At 46.2% G+C, this 23123-nt stretch overlaps 1 protein-coding gene across 5 annotated transcripts in view; it reads right to left on the bottom strand.

Moving 5' to 3' along the window:
* SMARCC2 (SWI/SNF related BAF chromatin remodeling complex subunit C2) overlaps window positions 1-23123 on the bottom strand; it is a 588171-nt gene that overhangs the window by 489179 nt on the left and 75869 nt on the right. For all 5 annotated transcript variants that reach the window (XM_078686227.1, XM_078686241.1, XM_078686231.1 and 2 more), the window contains exons 7-9: window positions 13559-13628; window positions 2911-2986; window positions 2152-2283 (exon numbers count right to left, since the gene is read on the bottom strand). In XM_078686227.1, the coding sequence (XP_078542353.1) occupies window positions 2152-2283; window positions 2911-2986; window positions 13559-13628 (278 nt within the window). The remainder of the gene's footprint in view (window positions 1-2151; window positions 2284-2910; window positions 2987-13558; window positions 13629-23123) is intronic.

The following is a 23123-nucleotide window of genomic DNA, read 5'->3' as shown; positions in this document are numbered from 1 at the left end:
CTGCAAGCATGAGAATAGAGGTTGTAGGATATTTGTGAAGGGGTGCATTAAGCAACAACTCTATGGATGAGTGTGGGAGGAGAACTGATCATTTATATACATTTTGCTTCATTGTAGCTACCCCTGAGGAAGGGTAATCAATGCCCGAAATGCATTGGGTTACATTATTCAACGTTGCACTATGAGGATTGGTGAATCCCCATGTGTTTTGAAGAGAAGCCTGGATAGGCGATTGTTGAACCTGTGGGTGAAAATAAAAGTATGAATACGCTTGGATTGTGGATTTAATTGACGGAAATAACGAATGGATTACTAATGAAAATTATTATTGGAAGATAATTATCAGTGAGTCGATCTCATTTCATGGCTGTGCATTCTGGGTTGTGGCCAGATGGGGGTCCAACACATATTCCAGTACATGTCATTCGCAAAATGGACGAATTGTGCACCGGGGTTGCACGCTGTAACATAAAGCCTTTGAGCATCACAGAACTTGATAGTTAAAATTGTGCGTGCATTCTACCATTCTTGCAGAATTAATGCTTATGAGTTTGCCACAATATTTAAGATTTTTCTTGGCTTATGGAGCACCCATGGTGACATTGTGGCACTATCATACTAGAGGAAGATGCTGGCATTTAAGGGGCATCCATGGCAAATACAGGGTCTGGAATACAACTCTTGGTATAGAGGACATTTGTGGCAAAATACCGGTGCTGGACTATCAGAAGTACTTTGTGGCCTCAAGGAAGCCTATTCCATTTGGCATATGGAATTTGCAATATTGGGGAGGGCTGGACACACTGCCCCCTCCCAGTCCCAAATGCTGGCAAAGGCACACTAGGGGTAATGTTTAACAGATGGGGACCTACAGGAAATTTTTAAACAAGGTAATTTAATGGTACACCATAAAGTACTGAAATTGTGCAAGTGCACACTGGCTTTTTTTAGCAAGTTTATGTGAAAACGTGGTTTAAAATGCATTATTTGACCTCTTTTTACAACTTTCTAGGATGCTTACTCCTGTCAAACCCTCTGAGAGGATGTGAGACTCACTTTGCTCGCTCACTGAAATTCAGAGCAAGTTTTATGCCCCTGCCCACCCTCTCCCCATTTTTAAGAATCACCAGCTGCCACTAATCCAGAATCTGGGGGCAAAACAGAGGGAGATGGAAAGAAAATAGTCAGTCTCAAGTTGGTGGTGCCCTTAACCCCAACACTGCCATGATGGAGAGCAGGAGTAGGGGAGACTGGGGGAAGCCACAGTAAGTCAAAAAGAGTATCTCACGGGAGGGAGAAGGAACAGAGAATGACCCACAAAACTCACTGGTGTTATCCCATCCTGCCTGACTGCCGCACATCAGGACTGTCAAAGGCAGACACTCCCCAGGATTACCTACGGAGTCTCAGCTGCCCTCTCTCCTTGACAACACAAGGAGATTGGTACTCCACTCCAGAGAGTAACTCAAGTCGCTAACTGCCTCATTCGCCATCATCAGGCGTTTCCTTCCGCCTATCCCTTCCAGCACCACAACTCTACCTGGCCAGTCCCACCCCTCTGCAGGCAACAAGACCAGACAAGCTACCTAGGTGCTGGCTAGCTGCAGGTTGTAAAATTCAAGTGGCCCAGGGCAGGTAAAAGATGTCTGAGCCCCTTACACTAGCTATGCAGTGTGGGGGCATTCAACACTCCACTAGCCACCTTGGTTATCAGCTCCAGAGTGCCGGCAGAAGGGGGCCATTTGTGGGGTGTTATACGTGTAAGGATGGCTGTATGATTTCAGGATAACAAAGGATCATATAGGAGCCCTTCGGACGCCTTTCGAAGTGTGCTTTCCATTTTGCGCTACCAAGTCACACCCAGAAAGTCAACAATTTCAATTCCGGCAGAGTCAATACCACACATAAACCTTGCAAAGTGTGAGGAGGGAAAAACAAAAACGGTTCAATCAATAATGCCACAGATCATTAAACTGGCCAGGGGAAAATTCAGTGTGTGATATGCATTTTAAAAAGCCTCATATGAATTATATTATTAAAAGCTGTAGGTGCTCCAAAGGAACTGGCCTGTCCGAGATTTGTGTTATTTTGCTTTTTACTAATCTGGTAAGACAATGTACTATAGGAGATGCTGCTGTAGAGAACTCTTACCTCATCTATCAGAGTCTTGGCAGAGATTTTCTTACGGCGGGGGAGAGAGCACCGGTCATCATTAACCTCATAATCTTCCTCATTCATCCACTCATTGAAGACGTCTGTATCTTGGATCCATTTAGCATGAACCTGGAATAAAGTAAAGCACATCGGTCAACACAAAAGAAATACAAGCTCACATGACACAAGTAATGCTCTCAAATTCCACAGAAGTTTAACACTAGCCAAGGGATCATGACTCTGAAGGTTATCTGGCCTCCCTCCCACTGTGTGCTACTTCTTGATACATGTAGAAGTCTACTATAGGAGGCAATATCTTGTAAAACTTGCAGGCAGCTGTCCAAGTGAATGAAGCTGTGCATGCAAGTGCCACAGTGGATACATGAAGGAAGAAACTCACAAATGGGCTACAGTGGCATAAACGTGGCAAATAAAGCCTGCTGTGAACCCCAGTTCGGAAGCATGATAGGTCCTCAAATACAGCTTATTTTAGGTAATTCTGTGTCACATGATTGGTTCAAGCTCTAGGACACATTGCTATTTAGCTACAAATCAGCACAAATAGAAATGATTCTTAAGTTCTGACCTGGAGACTCAAGGCTTTGAAACAGGGGATTCTTATTTCAAGTATCATGGCATCTTAATGGGGATACTGACCAACATAAATAGTAAGTGTAGTTTGTCAAACACAACAAAAATCTGGACAGCATTTCAAAGAGCTCCCAGGAAATTAAAGCAGGAATAATGAGAACTTACCTTTCGAGGTTTCTCTGGGGTTGGTGCATCCTCCACAGGAGCCTCAATCTCACTGGCAGGAATCCAAGTGTCGTAACTAAGGGAAGAATGAGGATACCAATTTTAAGGCTCTATACATTTCTACACTTCCTCTCCAATACTATCCCTCTTGCCTTTCCTGTTTACCATACGGTCTACATTTTCTTCCACTTCCTTATCTTATTCTATTTTCCTCACCTTTAGTCCTTCTCTCACTTTGACTCTCATTCACCAGCTACACTACCCCTTTCTTGTGCGTTTGCCATTTTTCCAGGTCACTTTCAATTTCTCTCCCAACTTCTTGCTATGCGATGCTCTCATAAGCCCTGCTACCGGCCGTGTTTCTCCCCATATGTAGATTGCCCATATTTCCACAGTCCCAGATTCCCTTCCTTTCTCTGTCTAAGTGTCTGTCTCACTTTACGGTTAGGTCTCTTCTTTACACTCTAGCCCAGAGATTTAGCTCCTTCCATCTACATTTCTCCATTCCTCTTTCGCCCCCTTTCTCTCCTCCCACTCAGGCCTCCATATCTTCATTTCATTGTTTCTCTTGGTCCTTAGCACTTCCTTTCTGTGTCTATATTTTTATAGTGGGGACTATCTTCAGCTATCTCCTTCGGATCCTGGCCTTTGTTTTTTAATACTTGTGGCTTTTATGAACAAAAGGAGCACTTTGATAGACAACTTTGCTTTGTCTCTCTCACCACAGATCTTCCACTCTGATTCTGGACCAATTAACGTGGCTACCCAACATGAGCTAGCAGGGGTTTATTGGGGAACACTTACCAAATCTCTTGGACACATCTGAGCAACGCATGATGTAGCTATGGCCAGGATGACAAAGCAGTATTCTACATAACACAGGCAACTCTATACAGAGATGCAATACTGATGAAGAGGTGTTCCCACAACTAGATTTTCTAGATGTTGGAACATCTGGCCTGATTTTAGCATCCTGAAAACGCAGCCAGTAAAACTGGAATGGTATGCAGGGCTCGAAAAATCCACTCACATTGTCGAGCAAAATGTATTCAGGGCGAGCTATTTTTTATGGACTACTCGCCTTTTCCTGCAAGTTGAAAATCATCTAACTTCTGGGAAGACAAACTGACTTTTGACCTCTGTCTCTGAAAGCAGAGCAAAAGTGACAAGATAACCAGATTTAAAGGCATCTTTATTGCTCTCAAGGTGAAAGAGAAATAAAAATTACATTAAATCTTGTTAGCTTGCCACATTTGCTGGCTTTCAGAGACAGAGGTCAAAAGTCAGCTTATCTTATTACATTTATTTTTCTGTCACTTAAGTTAGATGATTTTGTAATGTGAACTGTGTGACAATTGTACTGTGCAAAGCATGTTAAATGAAAGGCTGTAAGAAGTAAGGCATTATTCTAACAACACTGAAATAGCCAAGTTAACTGTTCAAGCATTTAATAAATATTTCACTAGTTATGAAGATCTTTTTTGTAATTATGTGGTGAAAAATATATTTTTATACGATCGAAACAGACTAGAACACTTTACGTGGTGATGTACATTTTTTAATATTTGTGCTGAAACCCAACTTCCAAAAATTGTTTATGTGCTATTATCAGTAAAACTACATGTAAGTGGGAAAGTGTTGTGGCCATTTCAATGGAAAATATGCTATCTGTAAAAGACAATGCACAACCACGTCCTGCTTTGGTAAAATATTTATTAAAAGTGAGTTTTTAAACATGAACTCTGAATTATTACTGCTCCTGCCCAGATGACAATGCTATTAGTGAACTAAGAGGCAAGCCAGGAATCATGTGTACCCTATATATGGCCTTGATTCTTGTTATACATGGGGCAACATTTAGTCTAGTAAATAAAACGTTTTTTGGACAGCAGAAATAGTGAACGTGCATATTTGAAGGTGCTCTCTTATATGATAATTGTGAGAAGTTGGCCTGGTATATGATGTTGACTATTCTAGTGAGCACCTTGCACCTGTCCAAACAACCCTTATGGTGAGGGTTGTAAAGTCAACCTTATAGACCAGCTATCCTAGTGGTAGCATGGACAAAGCAGTCTTAGGCTAAAACTTCAGAGAGCATGTGAAGCCAGCTGTTTTACCATATGTAACCTCTTGAATACTAAATGAAAGGACACCACACAGGTTATATATAATATATATATGTATTTATTACTAACACAACCCTTCTGAACTCTTTATGAGGTCAGAGGTCAAAGCACATAACAAGATACTTAATGATCATACAGTAAGTTGCACAAAATACAGTTGAGCCCTAGGGGCGTTGCAAACCATATACTAAAATAGTGGTATAAGGACCACGTCACGAACAGGGAGTAGGCCTAGGGCATCGCTGGGGCTACGCTGTACTACCAAAGGTTAGGAAGCAGGAGGCCCACGGGATGCGTGTGCAGTGTCTATACACACACGCGAGTTACCATAGGGATACAATGGGAACGTAAAGATTAGAAACTAGTTGATTTAGGACACTTCCGGATGGACTAGGAGAAAGCTACTGAAAACTAGGATACTAGGATAGTCAATACCCACAGGAGCACCGAAGTACTCGCGTTACCTCACCCACAGTAGCCGGGTGCATAGGTGTCAAGTTGTGTTGGGTTTCGTAGCTGAATCCTATGGAGACCTGTAAAAAGATTCTGCAGGCAACCAGGAGAGAAGTGTCCGGTTGGATCCAAGGGCGGATCGAGGATGAAGAGTACCTGAAAGCAGAGGGGACAGAGTCTGGGTCACTAGCCAGTGACCAGGAAGGAACCAGGCGATGTCGTGAAGCAATCAGGCGATGTCGTGAAGCTTGTCTCTGCAGCCACGTGGACCAGGAGGCGTGGGCAACGACCAGGAGCTGGATACGGACTGTCCCACGAAGGCTCTCGCTGTCTGCGGTGTCGGCTTCTGGATCGGAGTCAACAGGCCTTGGCAAATGCAACCCACGCAGGAATCGAAGATGGGCTTCTGTCAGACCAGCAAGGTCTGGGGGGCTTCTCCTTTTCACGGAAGCAGGAGCAAGCCTGGAGCAACCAGGAAAGCGATGCAAATTCAAAGGTTCGTCGTCACAGAGGCCACTAGCCAACGGGCAAGTGACCGGACAGACGCGTCAAGCACAAAAGTACCAGCAGGCCCCACGTGGCACTGGGTGAGTGTAGAGGGCTGTGCGTCGGTGCAAAAGGTGCTCGGGGCTGGGGCTTCTCAATCCCCAATGCACAACTTCGAGGGTGCCTCAGAAGCTGTACAAGTAGCAATGAGCAGGGATTAACAGGAACAACATGTCTTCTCCCTCTAGAAGGGTGGAATGCTACCCCCGTCGCCAGAACTGGCGAGGGGGTAGTATTCCAAAGCGTATGACACCTTACACGACATGTTTTGATAAAGCCAAAGGAATATGCTACTTACCAGTATGCATCTGTTCTTGGCATGTAGGGCTGCTGAATTCACATCTTATGCATAGATCGCCGCCTAGTGTTGGGTCCGGATGATTGCACATTGTTGTCCTGGAAGAGTTTTCGAAGTATCACGAGATAGGTGGCTCCTCCCCTGGACTACAGTGCGCATGGGCATCCTTTCCATCCTCAGATTGTTTTTCGCCATTGTGGCAGGGATGGAGTATGATACAGTAAGTGATGTCCATGCTAGAGATTAATTCTGAATGCTACAGGTGCGACAGGCACCGGGGAGGAGGGAGGGCGATGTGAATATCAGCAGCCCTACATGCCAAGAACAGATGCATACTGGTAAGTAGCATATTCCGTTCGAGGCATGTGGGCTGCTGAATTCACATCTTATGCATAGAATGTATAGCAGTCCCCTCTTAGCGGCGGTTGCCCGTGCCAGCTGCAGCAGTCTGAAAAAGAGTCTTGAGTACAGCCTGCCCTACAGCTGCCTGCTGTTTGAAGTGTACATCTACGCAGTAGTGTTTGGTAAATGTATGTATGGTAGTCCATGTGGCTGCCTTACATATGTCTTCTAGAGGAATGTTTCCTAGGAAAGCCATGGATGCCCCTAACTTGTGTGTAGAATGCGCTCTTGGGGGAACTGTTAATGTGCGTTTAGCTTTTTGATAACAAATTTGTATGAACTTAACAATCCATCTGGCTATACATGATTTGGAAATGGGGTTGCCTTTGTGCTGTGGTGAAAAGGCAACAAACAGTTGTTTAGTCTTTCTGAAAAGTTTGTTCTGTCTATATAGTACAGGAGAGCTCTTTTAACGTCAAGGGTATGTAGAGCTCGTTCTGCCACGGAATCTGGATTAGGGAAGAATACTGGCAGTGCAATAGCTTGATTGATGTGAAACTGGGACACCACTTTTGGCATAAATTTAGGGTTAGTTCGCAGCACTACCCTATTAGCGTGTATTTGTATGAATGGCTCCTGAATAGTTAGGGCTTGCAGCTCACTAACTCTTCTGAGTGATGTAATGGCAACTAGGAAAGCTACTTTCCACGTTAGGAATTGTATCTCACAGGAGTGTAGCGGTTCAAAAGGTGGTCCCATTAGTCTGGTAAGAACCACGTTGAGGTTCCAGACAGGTGAAGGCGGGTGCCTTGGAGGAATGATTCGTTTGACTCCCTCAAGGAAAGCTTTGATAGCAGGTACCCTGAAGAGTGAAAGGTGCTGCCTGTTTTGAAGATAAGCTGCTACTGCAGCTAAATGTATACGAATGGAGCTGTAAGCCAGATTGCATCTGTTTAAATGTAGGAGGTAACAGATGGTGTTTTGAGTAGATGCATCTATCGGATTTCTGTCATTATTTTTACAATAGATGACAAATCGCTTCCACTTCGCCGCATAGCATGCCCTGGTCGTAGGCCTCCTTGCCTCTTTGACAATATTCATACAGTCGGGAGGCAAGTTGAGGTAACCAAACTCTATGACCTCAGGAGCCAGATCGCAAGGTTCAGCTGTTGCGGATCTGGGTGCTGAATGTCGCCATGGCTCTGCGTTAAAAGGCTGGGTGTTAATTGCAGCCTTTGATGAGGAACCACGGAAAGTTCTAGGAACGTGGTGTACCATGGTTGCCGTGCCCATATTGGAGCAACTAGGATCAGTGTCATTGAGTGCTGTCACAGTTTGCGTGCCACTAGTGGTATGAGCGGGGCTGGGGGAAAAGCGTACGCAAACCTGCCTGACCAGTTCATCCATATCGCATTGCCCTGAGATTGCGGATGTGGAAACCTGGCGGCGAAGCTTTGGCATTTTGCGTTTTCCCTTGTGGCGAACAGGTCTATTTCTGGGTGACTCCACCGCTGGAAGTACGGCTGCAGCACTGAGGGATGTATTTCCCACTCGTGCATCTGGTGGCTGTGTCTGCTGAGCAGGTCCGCCATCTGGTTGTCCTTGCCTGGGAGGTGTTCCGCCATGAGGAAGATGTTTCTCTGAATGGCCCACTTCCACATGCTTTGCGCTAGATGGGACAACTGTGGAGAGTGCGTCCCTCCCTGTTTCTGTATGTAGTACATGGCAGTCATGTTGTCCGTCCGGATTAACAAGACTTTGTTGCACAAGTGTACCTTGAAAGCTTTTAGCGCCATAAAGATTGCCATCAGTTCCAGCAGGTTGATGTGAATCCCCCTCTGCTGTGTCGTCCATATCCCCTGCACTGTGTAATGGAGGATATGCGCTCCCCATCCCAGGAGAGATGCGTCCGTCGTCAGCACTATTTGTGGTACAGGCTCTTGGAACGGTCGTCCCTTGCATAGGTTTTGTGGTTTCCACCAATGCAGAGAACTGTATGCGTGACCGGACACCAACACTAGGTCTTTCAATTGTCCCTGAGCCTGATTCCACTGCCGTGCTAAGCACTCCTGGAGCGGACGCATGTGTAGTCTTGCGTGAGGGACTATGAAAATGCAGGAGGCCATCATGCCTATCAACTGCATAAACACTCTGGCCGTGAGCGAGTGTTGGGGTCTGAATTTCTGAATGAGTAACGGAATGCTGTTGATTCTGGCTGAGTTTGGCTGCGCCTTTGCTGCCAGAGTGTCCATTGTGGCTCCCAGGTACTGCTGTACGTGGGCGGGCTGTAGATGAGACTTTGGGTAGTTTAATGAGAATCCGAGGCTGTGTAGGAGGTGAATAGTGCGGGACACGTGACTAGCACATTGCTGGGCTGACTTCGCTTGGATGAACCAGTCGTCCAGATACGGGTAGACGTGAACATGGTTTCTCCGTAGGTGTGCAGCCACTGTCGCTAGGCACTTGGTAAACACCCTGGGGGCTGTGGTGACCCCGAAAAGCAGTACCTTGAATTGATAGTGCTGGTTTTGTATGGTAAACCTGAGATACTTCCTGTGTGCTGGATGTATTGGTATGTGGAAATATGCATCCTTTAAGTATAGGGTAGCAAGGAAGTCTCCCTGACTGAGTAGTGGCAGAACTTGCTGTAAAGTGAGCATGTGAAAATGTTCTGACAAGATGTATTGGTTTAGGGGCCTGAGGTCTAGTATTGGCCTGAGAGACCCATCCTTTTTGGGGATTAAGAAGTACAGAGAGTACACCCCTGTACCCCGTTCTTGTATAGGGACGAGTTCTACTATGGCCCCTTTTTGCAGCATGCTGAGAACTTCTTGCTGCAATAAGTCTATGTGCTCTGCGGACATAGGACGGTGTTTTGGGGGTATGTTGGGTGGAGTGGATGTTAGCTCTAGACAATAACCATAGTGAATGAGTTGTCTTACCCACCTGTCTGTGGTAATGCTTTCCCAGACTGGCAGGAACTGTTGTAATCTGCCCCCGACCGGTGTTATATGGTCCGGGGGCAGCGACAAGGCGTCACAGCTTAGTATTGGCGGAGGATCTGGTGTTGTTATACCCTCGTCCTCTGCCTTAACTGCTGTTGCCACGGTATCCACCTCTGCTTGTTTTAGTATAGGTGGTTTGCGTGTTCCCTTTGTTGTATTGAGTCTGCTGGGACGTCTGTCCTCTTGAAGCTCCTCTGTTATTGGAGCGACGAAAGGAACCACCCCTGTATTGTTAAGACTGCAAGGCCCCCATAGATTTGGCTGTCTCAGTGTCTTTTTTAATTTTTTCTAAGATGGAGTCCACATCAGGGCCAAATAAAAAATCAGGGTTTACAGGCTGATTTTAATAAAGTTGTTTGAATCTCTGGTTTGAACCCTGAGATACGCAACCAAGCATGCCTTCTGAGCATGACACTAGTGTTGATGGCCCTGGCTGCAGTGTCAGCTACGTCCAGCGCACATTTAATGGAAGCGTTGGATAGGAGGTTCCCTTCCTGTATTAGTGTTTCTGCACCTTCTTTGTATGCATCAGGCAAATGTTGTAGCAGTTGCTCCAATGTGTCATAATATGCCCTATCATATCTGGCTAATAGGGCCTGTGTGTTGGAAATTCTCCAGATATTAGCTGCTTGTGCAGCCACCCTTTTCCCAGAAGGTTCTAACACTTTAGACTCTTTGTCTGGAGGAGGAGCATCACCAGTAGTTTGGGAGTTGGCACGTTTACGAGCATTGGAGACTACCAAAGAGTCCAACGGCAACTGTCCCTTAATGTATGTAGGGTCCACAGGCGCCGGTCTGCATTTTCGTTCAATTCGTGGGTTAATAACCCTTGCTCTGGTGGTCTCCTTAAAAATGTCTCCTGCGTGTTTGAGAACACTCTTTAGCATTGGCAATGTTTTAACAGATTTCTCTGAAGTGGAAAAAATGTGTCAAACAAGAAATCCTACTCAATTGGGTCAGCATGCATGTCCACATCATGATTATGTGCTGCCCTCTCTATCAGTGTGCTAAACGCCGCTGTATCCTCTGTGGGCGAAGTCTTTACAGGATAAGAGGGAGTATCAGGGATAGGTTGTGACTCCCCTTGGTCAGCAGTGTCTGTCCAGGTTTGAGCCTGGTCATCTTGATCATTGTCTGCAGGTTAACTATATTGTTCTTCATAGTTGTACCCTAGATCCTCAGTAGAGCGTGTGGGTGAGTATGCATAAGTGTCTTGGTCATGGTACTGCACACTCTCAAAAAGGACAGGCGATGTGGAAGAGTCCCTTTTCTTTTTTAGTGGAATATTATAGGATTCCAGAGGATTTTCCGACCTGATCTTTCTTTGATAAATGGTAAGTGTACCAGTGTCAGCGTCGATATGGAGCTTCGACTGTTCATCATAGGAGTGCTCCTGATACACAACGCTTGCTTCTTGAGGATGACTCCTCTTCCCAAGTGTCACAGTTTTGGAATGTTCGATCCCTTTTTTCAGATCGGCAGCCTTAGGCCGTGCGGTTGGGGGCAGTCCAAAATGTATCGGCGGTTTCTGTCCTGGCGCCGATATGGGACCGACAGACTTTACCTTGTTGTTGTGCTTTTTACTTTGCGTCGACTTTAGTGTTTGCGTCGGAGGTGCGCTCTTTTTTGTCGATTCCACTTGCTCCTTCGAGGCGCCTTTTGTTTTCGGCTCTAGGGCTTTGACGGGCTGTTTTTCGACTCGGTGCCTCGGTTCGAGGGCCTTTTGAGAGTCGAGTCCTTTGTTTGTGTCGCTGTCAGTCGACGCCGACCTCGCTGGTTCGGCGTACTTGGCTTTAGCGATGGACTTTAGCGCACCAATCTTCGGATCGACACCCTTTGCAGTAGACCTTTTAGGGTCGTCGACGCTTGTATTCGGCGTCGAGTCTGATGTGTTTGCACTCTTCGATCCGATGGCCGACTTTAGCAGTTTCGTTGTTCCACGGTAGCTTTCGGTTTCGCTTTTGTATGGGCGACCGATGGCTCCTGTGATATATTCTTAGCCGGGATGAGACGCGGGGCTATAGAATGCTTAATATGATCTTGGCTGAGGTCTTTCGGCGATGCCTCGACCGGAACCTTGGAAAGTTTAAGAGTGTCTTGTTTAGGCCCAGTACCCACTGTTGGGCCTGGTTCATCACTCGAGTCGTCATCGACGGCTCCGATGGGGAACACGTCGTCCCTTACCTCTTCGACGGGTTCATCGTCGATGACGTGCTCTTCGTCGTCTTCATAGTAGGTGGATTCGTGTTCTGAACCTGGATCCGACGTTTGTTCTGGATCCTCAGCCTCGACGACCTCATCGTCGTCTTCGTCGAAGATATTCACCGGGTCGGGCGCTGGCTTCGTCATTGTTTGTCTCGCTGCACGTCGGAGCCTAAGCGTCTTCTTCAACCGGAACCGAGCAAAAGCTAGAAAGTGGTCCTCGTTGTGGTCTGGTGATAAGCACTTTTTGCACATCGGGTGTACATCGATGTGCGGGAATTTTGAATTACAAAGGGGGCATCGTTTAAACGGGCTCCGTTCCATCGACGATCGGGCCTTTGGTGTCGAAAAGGCCACGCGGCGCTCTTCGACGTCCTGCTTCGAAAGAAACTGGAACAAGAACTCGGCACCGATCGAAAGAACAATACCGACGACCCCGAAGGTCTTTTGGCCTTGTAGAAAAGTTTCCGAAATGGAGTTAAGAAAAGTACATCCGAACCCAATGGCGGAAAAAAACAATCTGAGGTTGGAAAGGATGCCCATGCGCACTGTAGTCCAGGGGAGGAGCCACCTATCTCGTGATACTTCGAAAACTCTTCCAGGACAACAATGTGCAATCATCCGGACCCAACACTAGGCGGCGATCTATGCATAAGATGTGAATTCAGCAGCCCACATGCCTCGAACAAAAAGTTAGCAGTAACCGTGAGGATTATAATGCACTTAAGAGTATATAGTATGGCTATATAATAGAACAGCTATAAGGACATGGTTCAGAAAGCTGCAGACAGGCTCAGCTCATGCTAGAGCCTCATCTCACATAAAACCAAACACTCTGCCTTCAGGATTGTTAAGGACTGCCATAGGAGTGACTTATAGGTGCATATGTGTCTAGATATAAGGTTAGATATAGGAATACTATATCTAAGCAAGGGGCGATTACATGACCTTGCCCCAGCTGAGTGATCAGCCAGTTGTGTCAATCTGGATGGCCAGCCAGGGGTGGCATAATACATGCTGAAGCCCCTGGTAGGCCTTGGATGCACCTATGCCCTGGGTACCTATGGTACACTATACAGGGGCTCACAAGGTGACCCAATATCCAATTAGGTATGTACCTAAAGTACACGGAGTCCATTTTACAGTGAGAGCAGATAGCCTGGGGCCCTGATTAGCAGGATCCCAGGCCAACTATGTCGAAAACCAGCTAAACACTAGGCAAAAAAGTTGGGGGTAACCATAGTCAGATATCCATCCTGCTACAATAATAAAGAATAAGGTGACTCAATAAGACAAAATATTTGCCTAGGATCACACAATAAGAAACCAGTTTACTGGTCAAGTACATTACAGTTAGATTGAGTAGATTATTAAAGTTACTAGACCTGCAGGTCTAATAACATTTTTATGATTTTTTTTAGCCCTGAATTGACCCTAAAATGGAGTCTCCCCTTGCGGAAAAGGACCTAGTAATGAATGGTCTGCATGTTTTCTCATTGCATGGACAACAAATTTAAATAGGTGGCTGTAGTTGCAAGGATACAAGCCAGAAACGTTAGTTCTAACCGTCTGGTATACTCACACCTAAAACCACTTAACTCAAAATCAAGGCCTAAATCGCTACACAGTCAAACTCCTGTGAGATGAAAACTTGACAGAGCCGTGGCATAACTTACCTGTCAGGGAAATAACCCCAATGTAGAAGGACTTGTTTGTCTCGCTTCATGACTGGTCGCACCCATTCTTCTATTAAAGGAAAATGAAATGGCATGTTAGATGGGCTGACTATGATAAATAAAGGACAGCAAAAAAGTAACAACCACAAGCACTGGTCCAAGTTCTTACTGTTAGCACATGGCGAAAGATAGGGAAAGGTGGGAGAGAGAGAGAGAGAGAAAGAGAGAGAAGTAAAGCTACATACCATCACACTGTAGCTGAATCTGAAATTTCAATCATATCTGGAAACTATCTAACTAAGAAGTATCCACCAAAATCTTCATCTTACATTGCTTTTAGCTAACCGAAATATCACGATTCATTGGAAAAGCATAACCCCTTCTACCGTGGCGACCTGGAGCGTGGTTTACCTCCCCTAGCTTTAGTCTCAAATCACACACCTACATAGGGAGGAGAGAGAGGGAGGGAGGACAAAATGAGAATTTCACAACCTAGACTTGGGATTTATTGGTGAAAGAGTTTAAGATTTACATAAGAGATGATCTTCCCCTGAATACTTCTATAGTGCTTTAGTCTTATGTCAATGCTCCATTCAGTTCTTAATAAGCATATGTTATTTGTGCGAACCTTGTTTTTTTATATAAACAATTTGCTTCTTCCCTGACATTATGATCCTGTTGTAGCTCTTACCATGACTGTTTGGACTCTGATGTGGGTTTACTACTGCTAGATGGGGATAGTGGGAATGGAGGGTTTGTTGTACCTCAAAATGAAAAACTGACCACATTGTTGTGCCCGGTGCATGGAACACTGTTGATACTACTTGATTTACCACAAATCATTTGTTGAACATTTTCTATCTTATTTGGTGACGACTCTTATCGGAGTCAATCAAATGACTTATAATAAAAAAAATTAAAAAACATTAAACAAGCGTTGGCCAAGCCAACGGATCTGGTCTGGATAAGCCATGGGGATGGTACAATATTTAGTTTTTCCTTGCAAGCAAGCAACTGCCACAAAAAAAGGGGGGCACCTAATCACAACAGTATTATGCCTGCAATAAAAAATATAAATAAAAAAAACAACCATTGCATATAGTTTTCATGGAACAGTAGCGGTGCTTCATAGCAGGCAGTTGTACTTAGAACTAGTTTAGAAACATGTTTTAATTTTAATGCACAAAAGCGCATCACAGAGAAATAGTATCCTTATTGCCACAAAGAAAGTTTACTGTTAGTTTTGAATTACTGTAATCTGAACACTCAGTTTAAAAGGTGAACAAAAATTATAAGGAATTGAAAGGAAAAAAAACACTGGCAAAGTACAGTATTAGTATGCAAGTCTTAGCAATGGAAAACATGCTTTTAAACAGATGTGCACATGTAATCAAGTCAAATGAAGACACTCACAATACACTCTACATACTTATCAAATTGTTAGTGGATTAACAATAAATTGGTAAAGTATAAAACCCTCCTAAGAATTTTTTTTAATTGCATTTTTATTTTAAGGAAAATTATCTACTTTGGTCCTAATTTATCAGACATTGTGGACAAATACATCCAAAGACAACAACACAAACATCAACAAAAACTATACAGTGGCAGCACACATGGTAGACTATTTGATACGTATCATTGCAGATACGCTGTGCAGTCTACCAGTAATCATGGCGGATGCAACTTGATGAGCTCAGTCCGCCGCAGCTTCGTGGCCGCGATGTTTGGGTGCTGGCATGCCCGAATTCGGAGGCGTTGCTGGTTCACAACCTCCAGGTCCTATCCCGACCCTGTGGACCAGAGCAGACATCTAGGGCCTGGGGAGTGCAGCGGCTCAAAATGGAGGACCACCGCCGATTGCTGTCTCTGGGAGCTGGTACCTTGGTTTCGCCACTGGCTGCTTTAACTGAGGCTGCGCATGGCAGAGTGGGTCACATCGGGGCCCCTGGCGCTTGAGGGTGGCCATGTTAGTCCCTTGTCGGCCCTGCCACAAACGGCTGCCAGGGACTTTGGAGGACAGAGATCGGTGGGCAGGAGGCCAGAGCGTGATGGTGAGGGAGGTGGCGGGAGGCGCTTTGTAAGTCTCGACCTGTATGCAGCTTGTGGGGGGACCGCCATTACCTTTGTTGTGCCAGCCAGGTCAAGCATGGCCTGCAAACTATGCTCCCTGCTGAAGGACCCCCCCCCTTCTGAGGCCTGTATTGCATTGCAGAATATCACTGGCATTGCTGCCATGTTTCACGCCACTCCCGGGACCCTATATGGTGTACTCACCTTGCGGAGGGAATATGGCTCCATAGATTTGCTCTAGAAGTCGTAGCCGCACTCCCTGACCCCTCCATACAGTGTTTTTAATTAGGCTACTCAGGGGCCCTGGAATCTGAGGAGGCTACTCAGGGGCCCTGGGATTGGAGGAGACTGCTCGTGTTGCCTGGGTCCCACGCCTGAAGCAAGGGGTTCAGCCCCTGACAAGTCATCCAGCTTGGGTTCCCGTGGGTGGGGGGAGCTACAGCTCTTGCCTTATGGACCCACCAGCATGGCACCCACGCAATCCTCCGTCTAGCGGTTACATCTTCAAATCGCCATTGAGCATGGTAAACCATCACATCACAGGCAAAAATGGATACGCATTTCTCATCTTGCTTTGTGATTGAATGGGCGCATCGTTCCTTGGCCCACAGACCTACTCCCAGGGCCCCTCAAAGCCCCCTAATCACACACTTTTGAACTAAAAAGATCAGGATATGATTCTTCAGAGAGCCCGCTAAGTTAAAGATTTGAAGTTTCAATCTGGGCGCATTGTGATTTTTCCTGATTACACGAGGGGGGTGCAGGCTCAGAGCAAATCTTTTGATCAATTCAAATCTAAACTCCTGCTGTATCCAGCCAAGTTAAGAATGATCCACATCTCCAAGACTCTTCTTCGAATCCCCCGCAGAGGCTAACAGAGCAACGCCTTCTCTCCCTCAATCCACCACCACGTGGGGGTCTGAAGATCCCTCCTCATTGTGGCGAGAGGAACCCAGGAGGATCGCAGAGGGTGAAACAATGAATGAGATCATGCCGGCATCCGGCTGCCACGGAAGTTACATCCGAATTGGACGTTGAGGCGGGGCAGGTGGAGAGAATGGTGGCCCCCATTAGTAAAGAACCAGATCCTACTGCGTCCAAACCCGCTGTATGATTTTCTTTACTACAAGACTATAATTAGGCTATCCTGTTTTAGGTTTAAACCTATACTAACTGATAAAACCCCACTGAAAGGAAACTAGCCGTCACCTGTGTAAACATTAAGTACTGGAAAAAACATCCGCACAACCACAAACTAAATGATATTCAAATAAAGGAACAGGAGAGTGAAAGTAATTTTTATTTCTTCCTGACGGGTCAAATACAATGTAACTTTGTTATACAAGGTAGCAGCAGGAAAGACTGGGCTAACACTATTCTGCTTGAGTTTTGTTGTTTAGGTATGTCCCTAAAATATGGTTTCTTCTTCCTTTTGCTTTTTCAGTTTTTTGATCTGTTACACCTGGCCATTTTGACAGGTTTATCCCACCAAATGTTTACCTTTTGCCTCCAATTTTTCAGACCCTGTGTTTGTTGGCTATAGGATTCTGGACACTTTACCACTGCTGATCAGTGCTAAAGTGCATATGTTCTCTGTAGAAGTTGTGATATGTTTGGTTATGCATGACTGACATATTTGATTTACCTTAGTAAAGCGCACGATGTGTGTCACGGCCTGTAAATGAAATGCTACTAGTGGGCTTGAAGCACTGGTCGTGCCACCCACAGGAGTAGCCCTGTAAATGTTTCTCAGACCCACCACTGTAGTGTCTGCGCACGCAGTTGTAAACTGTCATGTTGCCCTGGCAAATATAGAACAACTACAAAAAGTATCAGAGGGTCTAAAACAAGGAAGAGTTTAAAGGCGACAGACAACAAGACTGACAGTACAAGTCCTTGAACTTAATCTACATCTCAAGTGGATGAGGAAAAAAACCATCAGTCACCACTCGGATCCGCCCTTCATCATTTGGGATTTATCCGGACCATCCATGTGAGCGTATTTTATCACAGTTATAGGAAGACCAGATGATTGAAAGGTCTTCTATACTGTTCTAACTACGGTATGGTCTGCCACTCAGTAACAGCTGAAGAGTGGGAAAAGAGGGCAATGTGACTGGGGTGTGCAGTGCAAATAAAAATGAATTTGAAAAACAATAAACAGTGTAATAAAATTGGATGAGAGAGCACAGAACCGACTTTATTCATTTGGTGCTCACTAGACCAAGATTAAAATATATGTCAAAAACAGTTGAGTTACGTGAACTGTCTTGGGTGAAATCGGGTCGACATGTTTCAGCAATTTAGGACTCCTATGTCCTTGCTTTCATCAGGACCATATAAACAAAAGATAGTGCTACTGCACAAACGTGAATGAACGAAAAAAAGTGACAACAGTCCCCAGTCGGTTCAGACGCCGGCTACGGAGTACCGACGGACAGAGCGGTGCTTCACTCTTTCCCTGAGCCACTGCCAGGCGGGGTGAGGTCTTTTTCTCCTACAGACTATGTGAACAACACTAGCTGTAAACGTACTTTGGAAAACTCAGGTGACATCTGCACTTGTTTATCCTGCACTATTTCTCTGTTGTCACTTTTTTTCGTTCATTCACGTTTGTGCAGTAGCACTATCTTTTGTTTATATGGTCCTGATGAAAGCAAGGACATAGGAGTCCTAAATTGCTGAAACATGTCGACCCGATTTCACCCAAGACAGTTCACGTAACTCAACTGTCTTTGACATATATTTTAATCTTGGTCTAGTGAGCACCAAATGAATAAAGTCGGTTCTGTGCTCTCTCATCCAATTTTATTACACTGTTTATTGTTTTTCAAATTCATTTTTATTTGCACTGCACACCCCAGTCACATTGCCCTCTTTTCCCACTCTTCAGCTGTTACTGAGTGGCAGACCATACCGTAGTTAGAACAGTATAGAAGACCTTTCAATCATCTGGTCTTCCTATAACTGTGATAAAATACGCTCACACGGATGGTCCGGATAAATCCCAAATGATGAAGGGCGGATCCGAGTGGTGACTGATGGGTTTTTTCCTCATCCACTTGAGATGTAGATTAAGTTCAAGGACTTGTACTGTCAGTCTTGTTGTCTGTCGCCTTTAAACTCTTCCTTGTTTTAGACCCTCTGATACTTTTTGTAGTTGTTCAGTAATTTTGGGGACTGTATTCAGAGCTAGGTCTTTAAATATTCCCCAGGTCCTACCCCACCGTGTTTTTTGCTGCCCTGGCAAATATACCCACTTGACAGGCCCAAACCTTCCCTTTCATGGAAGGCACCCGTAGTGTAGGCTCAAGGTACTCCCATGGGCAGGGTGCAATGTATGTGAAAGGTACGACATGCACTGGTGTGTGAGACGTTCGAATAGTGAAATACTGTGTATTTCGTTTTTCACTATTGAAAGGCTATCAGTCCCATAGGCTTTATCATTGGGGTTGCACTGTAATATGTGTACATGTGTAGCTTTCCATAGGGACAAGATAGAAAAATGCAGTTTAGGCTCTCTGAACTCAGAATTTATTAACGCACTTTTTGGTAAAGGTCTCGCCTACGCAGCAGGGCGCATGAGCTCCACAGGAGACCTTTAGCCGTCGTTCTGCTCTTTTTCGATGCACATACTCTTGCTTGTGGCGGCATCCACCTTGCAGGAGTGCGCCACAAGCACGAGTATCTGCTTCAAAAAAGAGCAGACTGCGTGCGCAAGCACACACAAAATTACAAGTTTTCAGAACATGCGGATTCAAGTCTCCATAATAATTATTTCATTTGTTCTGCATGTATTTATTTGCATATAATAATGTAGTATCCTCAGAACATTATGAATAGCCACAAATCGTTAAACTCTGCAAACATGTACAGGTTTTATATTCGAACCATTGGCACAATGAAAGCTGAGCTTTAGAGTACTCACCCTAACTGCAAATGCCTTGGATTAATGGCTGACTCACTCCCACTGACTATCACACTCTCACTGACACACTCACAGACGCTCTCACAGACTCACACTCTCACTGACACTCTCACAGACTCATTCACTGACACTCACATTGACAGACTCTCACTCACTCTCCCACTCACTCACTCTCACCGACAGACTCACTCATTCTCACTGATAGATTCTCACTAACAGACTCATTCGCTCACTCTCACTGACAGACAGACTCTCCCCCTCTCACTGACTGACTCTCCCACTCTCTCCCACTCACTCTTACTGACTCTCCCACTCACTCACTGACTCACTCACTCTCACTGACTCACTCACTCTCACTGACTGACTCACTCTCTCACTGCCCTACTGACTCACTCTCACTCTCTCTCACTGACTGACTCACGCACTCTCTCTCACTGACTGACTCACGCACTCTCTCTCACTGACTGACTCACGCACTCTCTCTCACTGACTGACTCACGCACTCTCTCTCACTGACTCTCTCTCACTGACTGACTCTCTCTCTCTCTCTCTCACTGACTGACTCACACTCTCTCTCACTGACTGACTCACACTCTCTCTCACTGACTGACTCACACTCTCTCTCACTGACTGACTCACACTCTCACTGACTGACTCACACTCTCTCTCACTGACTGACTCACACTCTCTCTCACTGACTGACTCACACTCTCTCTCACTGACTGACTCACACACTCTCTCACTGACTGACTGACTCACACACTCTCTCACTGGCTGACTGACTCACACACTCTCTCACCGGCTGACTGACTCACTCTCTCTCTCTCACCGGCTGACTGACTCACTCTCTCTCTCTCACCGGCTGACTGACTCACTGACTCTCTCTCACCGACTTACTGACTCTCTCTCACCGACTTACTGACTCACTCTCACTCACTGACTCACTCTCTCTCACTGACTCACTCTCTCTCACTGACTCACTCTCTCTCACTGACTCACTCTCTCTCACTGACTCACTCTCTCTCACTGACTCACTCTCTCTCACTGACTCACTCTCTCTCACTGACTCACTCTCTCTCACTGACTCACTCTCTCTCACTGACTCACTCTCTCTCACTGACTCACTCTCTCTCACTGACTCACTCTCTCTCACTGACTCACTCTCTCTCACTGACTCACTCTCTCTCGCTGACTCACTCTCTCTCGCTGACTCACTCTCTCTCGCTGACTCACTCTCTCTCGCTGACTCACTCTCTCTCGCTGACTCACTCTCTCTCGCTGACTCACTCTCTCTCGCTGACTCACTCTCTCTCGCTGACTCACTCTCTCTCGCTGACTCACTCTCTCTCACTGACTCACTCTCTCTCACTCACTGACTGACTCTCTCTCACTCACTGACTGACTCTTCCACTCACTCTCACTGACTGACTACTGACTGACTCTCCCACTCACTCTCACTCACTGACTGACTACTGACTGACTCTCCCACTCACTCTCACTCACTGACTGACTACTGACTGACTCTCCCACTCACTCTCACTGACTGACTGACTGACTGACTCTCCCACTAACTGACTGACTGGCTCACTCACTCACTCTCTCTCTCTCTCTCTCTCTCTCTCTCTCACCGGCTGACTGACTCACTCTCTCTCTCTCTCACCGGCTGACTGACTCACTCTCTCTCTCTCTCACCGGCTGACTGACTCACTCTCTCTCTCTCTCACCGGCTGACTGACTCACTCTCTCTCTCTCTCACCGGCTGACTGACTCACTCTCTCTCACCGGCTGACTGACTCACTCTCTCTCACCGGCTGACTGACTCACTCTCTCTCACCGGCTGACTTACTGACTCTCTCTCACCGACTTACTGACTCACTCTCACTTACTGACTCACTCTCTCTCACTGACTCACTCTCTCTCACTGACTCACTCTCTCTCACTGACTGACTCTCCCACTCACTCTCACTGACTGACTGACTCTCCCACTCACTGACTGACTCTCCCACTCACTCTCACTGATTGACTGTCTCTCCCACTCACTCTCACTGACTGACTGACTCTCCCACTCACTCTCACTGACTGACTGACTCTCCCACTCACTCTCACTTACTGACTCACTCTCACTCACTGACTCACTCTCTCTCACTGACTCACTCTCTCTCACTGACTGACTGACTCTCCCACTCTCTCTCACTCACTGACTGACTGACTCTCCCACTCACTCTCACTGACTGACTGACTCTCCCACTCACTGACTGACTGACTCTCCCACTCACTGACTGACTCTCCCACTCACTGACTGACTGACTCTCCCACTCACTCACTGACTCTCCCACTCACTCACTGACTCTCCCACTCACTGACTCTCCCTCTCACTCCCTGACTGACTCTCCCACTCACTCTCACTCACTGACTACTGACTGACTCTCCCACTCACTCTCACTCACTGACTGACTACTGACTGACTCTTCCAATCACTCTCACTGACTGACTGACTACTGACTGACTCTCCCACTCACTCTCACTGACTGACTGACTGACTACTGACTGACTCTCCCACTCACTCACACTCACTGACTGACTACTGACTGACTCTCCCACTCACTCACACTCACTGACTGACTCTTCCACTCACTCTCACTGACTGACTGACTGACTACTGACTGACTCTCCCACTCACTCTCACTCACTGACTGACTGACTACTGACTGACTCTCCCACTCACTCTCACTCACTGACTGACTGACTACTGACTGACTCTCCCACTCACTCTCACTCACTGACTGACTGACTACTGACTGACTCTCCCACTCACTCTCACTCACTGACTGACTGACTACTGACTGACTCTCCCACTCACTCTCACTCACTGACTGACTGACTACTGACTGACTCTCCCACTCACTGACTGACTGGCTCACTCACTCTCTCTCTCTCCGGCTGACTGACTCACTCTCTCTCACTGACTCACTCTCTCTCACTGACTCACTCTCTCTCACTGACTCACTCTCTCTCACTGACTCACTCTCTCTCACTGACTCACTCTCTCTCACTGACTCACTCTCTCTCACTGACTCACTCTCTCTCACTGACTCACTCTCTCTCACTGACTGACCCTGTCTCACTGACTCACTCTCTCTCACTGACTCACTCTCTCTCACTGACTCACTCTCTCTCACTGACTCACTCTCTCTCACTGACTCACTCTCTCTCACTGACTCACTATCTCTCACTGACTCACCCTCTCTCACTGACTGACTCACTTACTCTCTCTCTCACTGACTGACTGACTGACTCACTCTCTCTCTCTCACTGACTGACTGACTCTCTCTCACTGACTGACTCACTCACTCACTCTCACTGACTGACTGACTCACTCTCTCTCACCGGCTGACTTACTGACTCTCTCACACCGACTTACTGACTCACTCTCTCTCACTGACTCACTCTCTCTCACTGACTCACTCTCTCTCACTGACTCACTCTCTCTCACTGACTCACTCTCTCTCACTGACTCACTCTCTCACTGACTCACTCTCTCTCACTGACTCACTCTCTCTCACT

The sequence above is a fragment of the Lissotriton helveticus genome, chromosome 1_1 (assembly GCF_964261635.1).
Source record: "Lissotriton helveticus chromosome 1_1, aLisHel1.1, whole genome shotgun sequence".
Lineage (NCBI taxonomy): Eukaryota > Metazoa > Chordata > Amphibia > Caudata > Salamandridae > Lissotriton > Lissotriton helveticus.
Note: the sequence above shows the minus strand (reverse complement) of the source record. Positions and strands in the feature narration are given on the sequence as shown.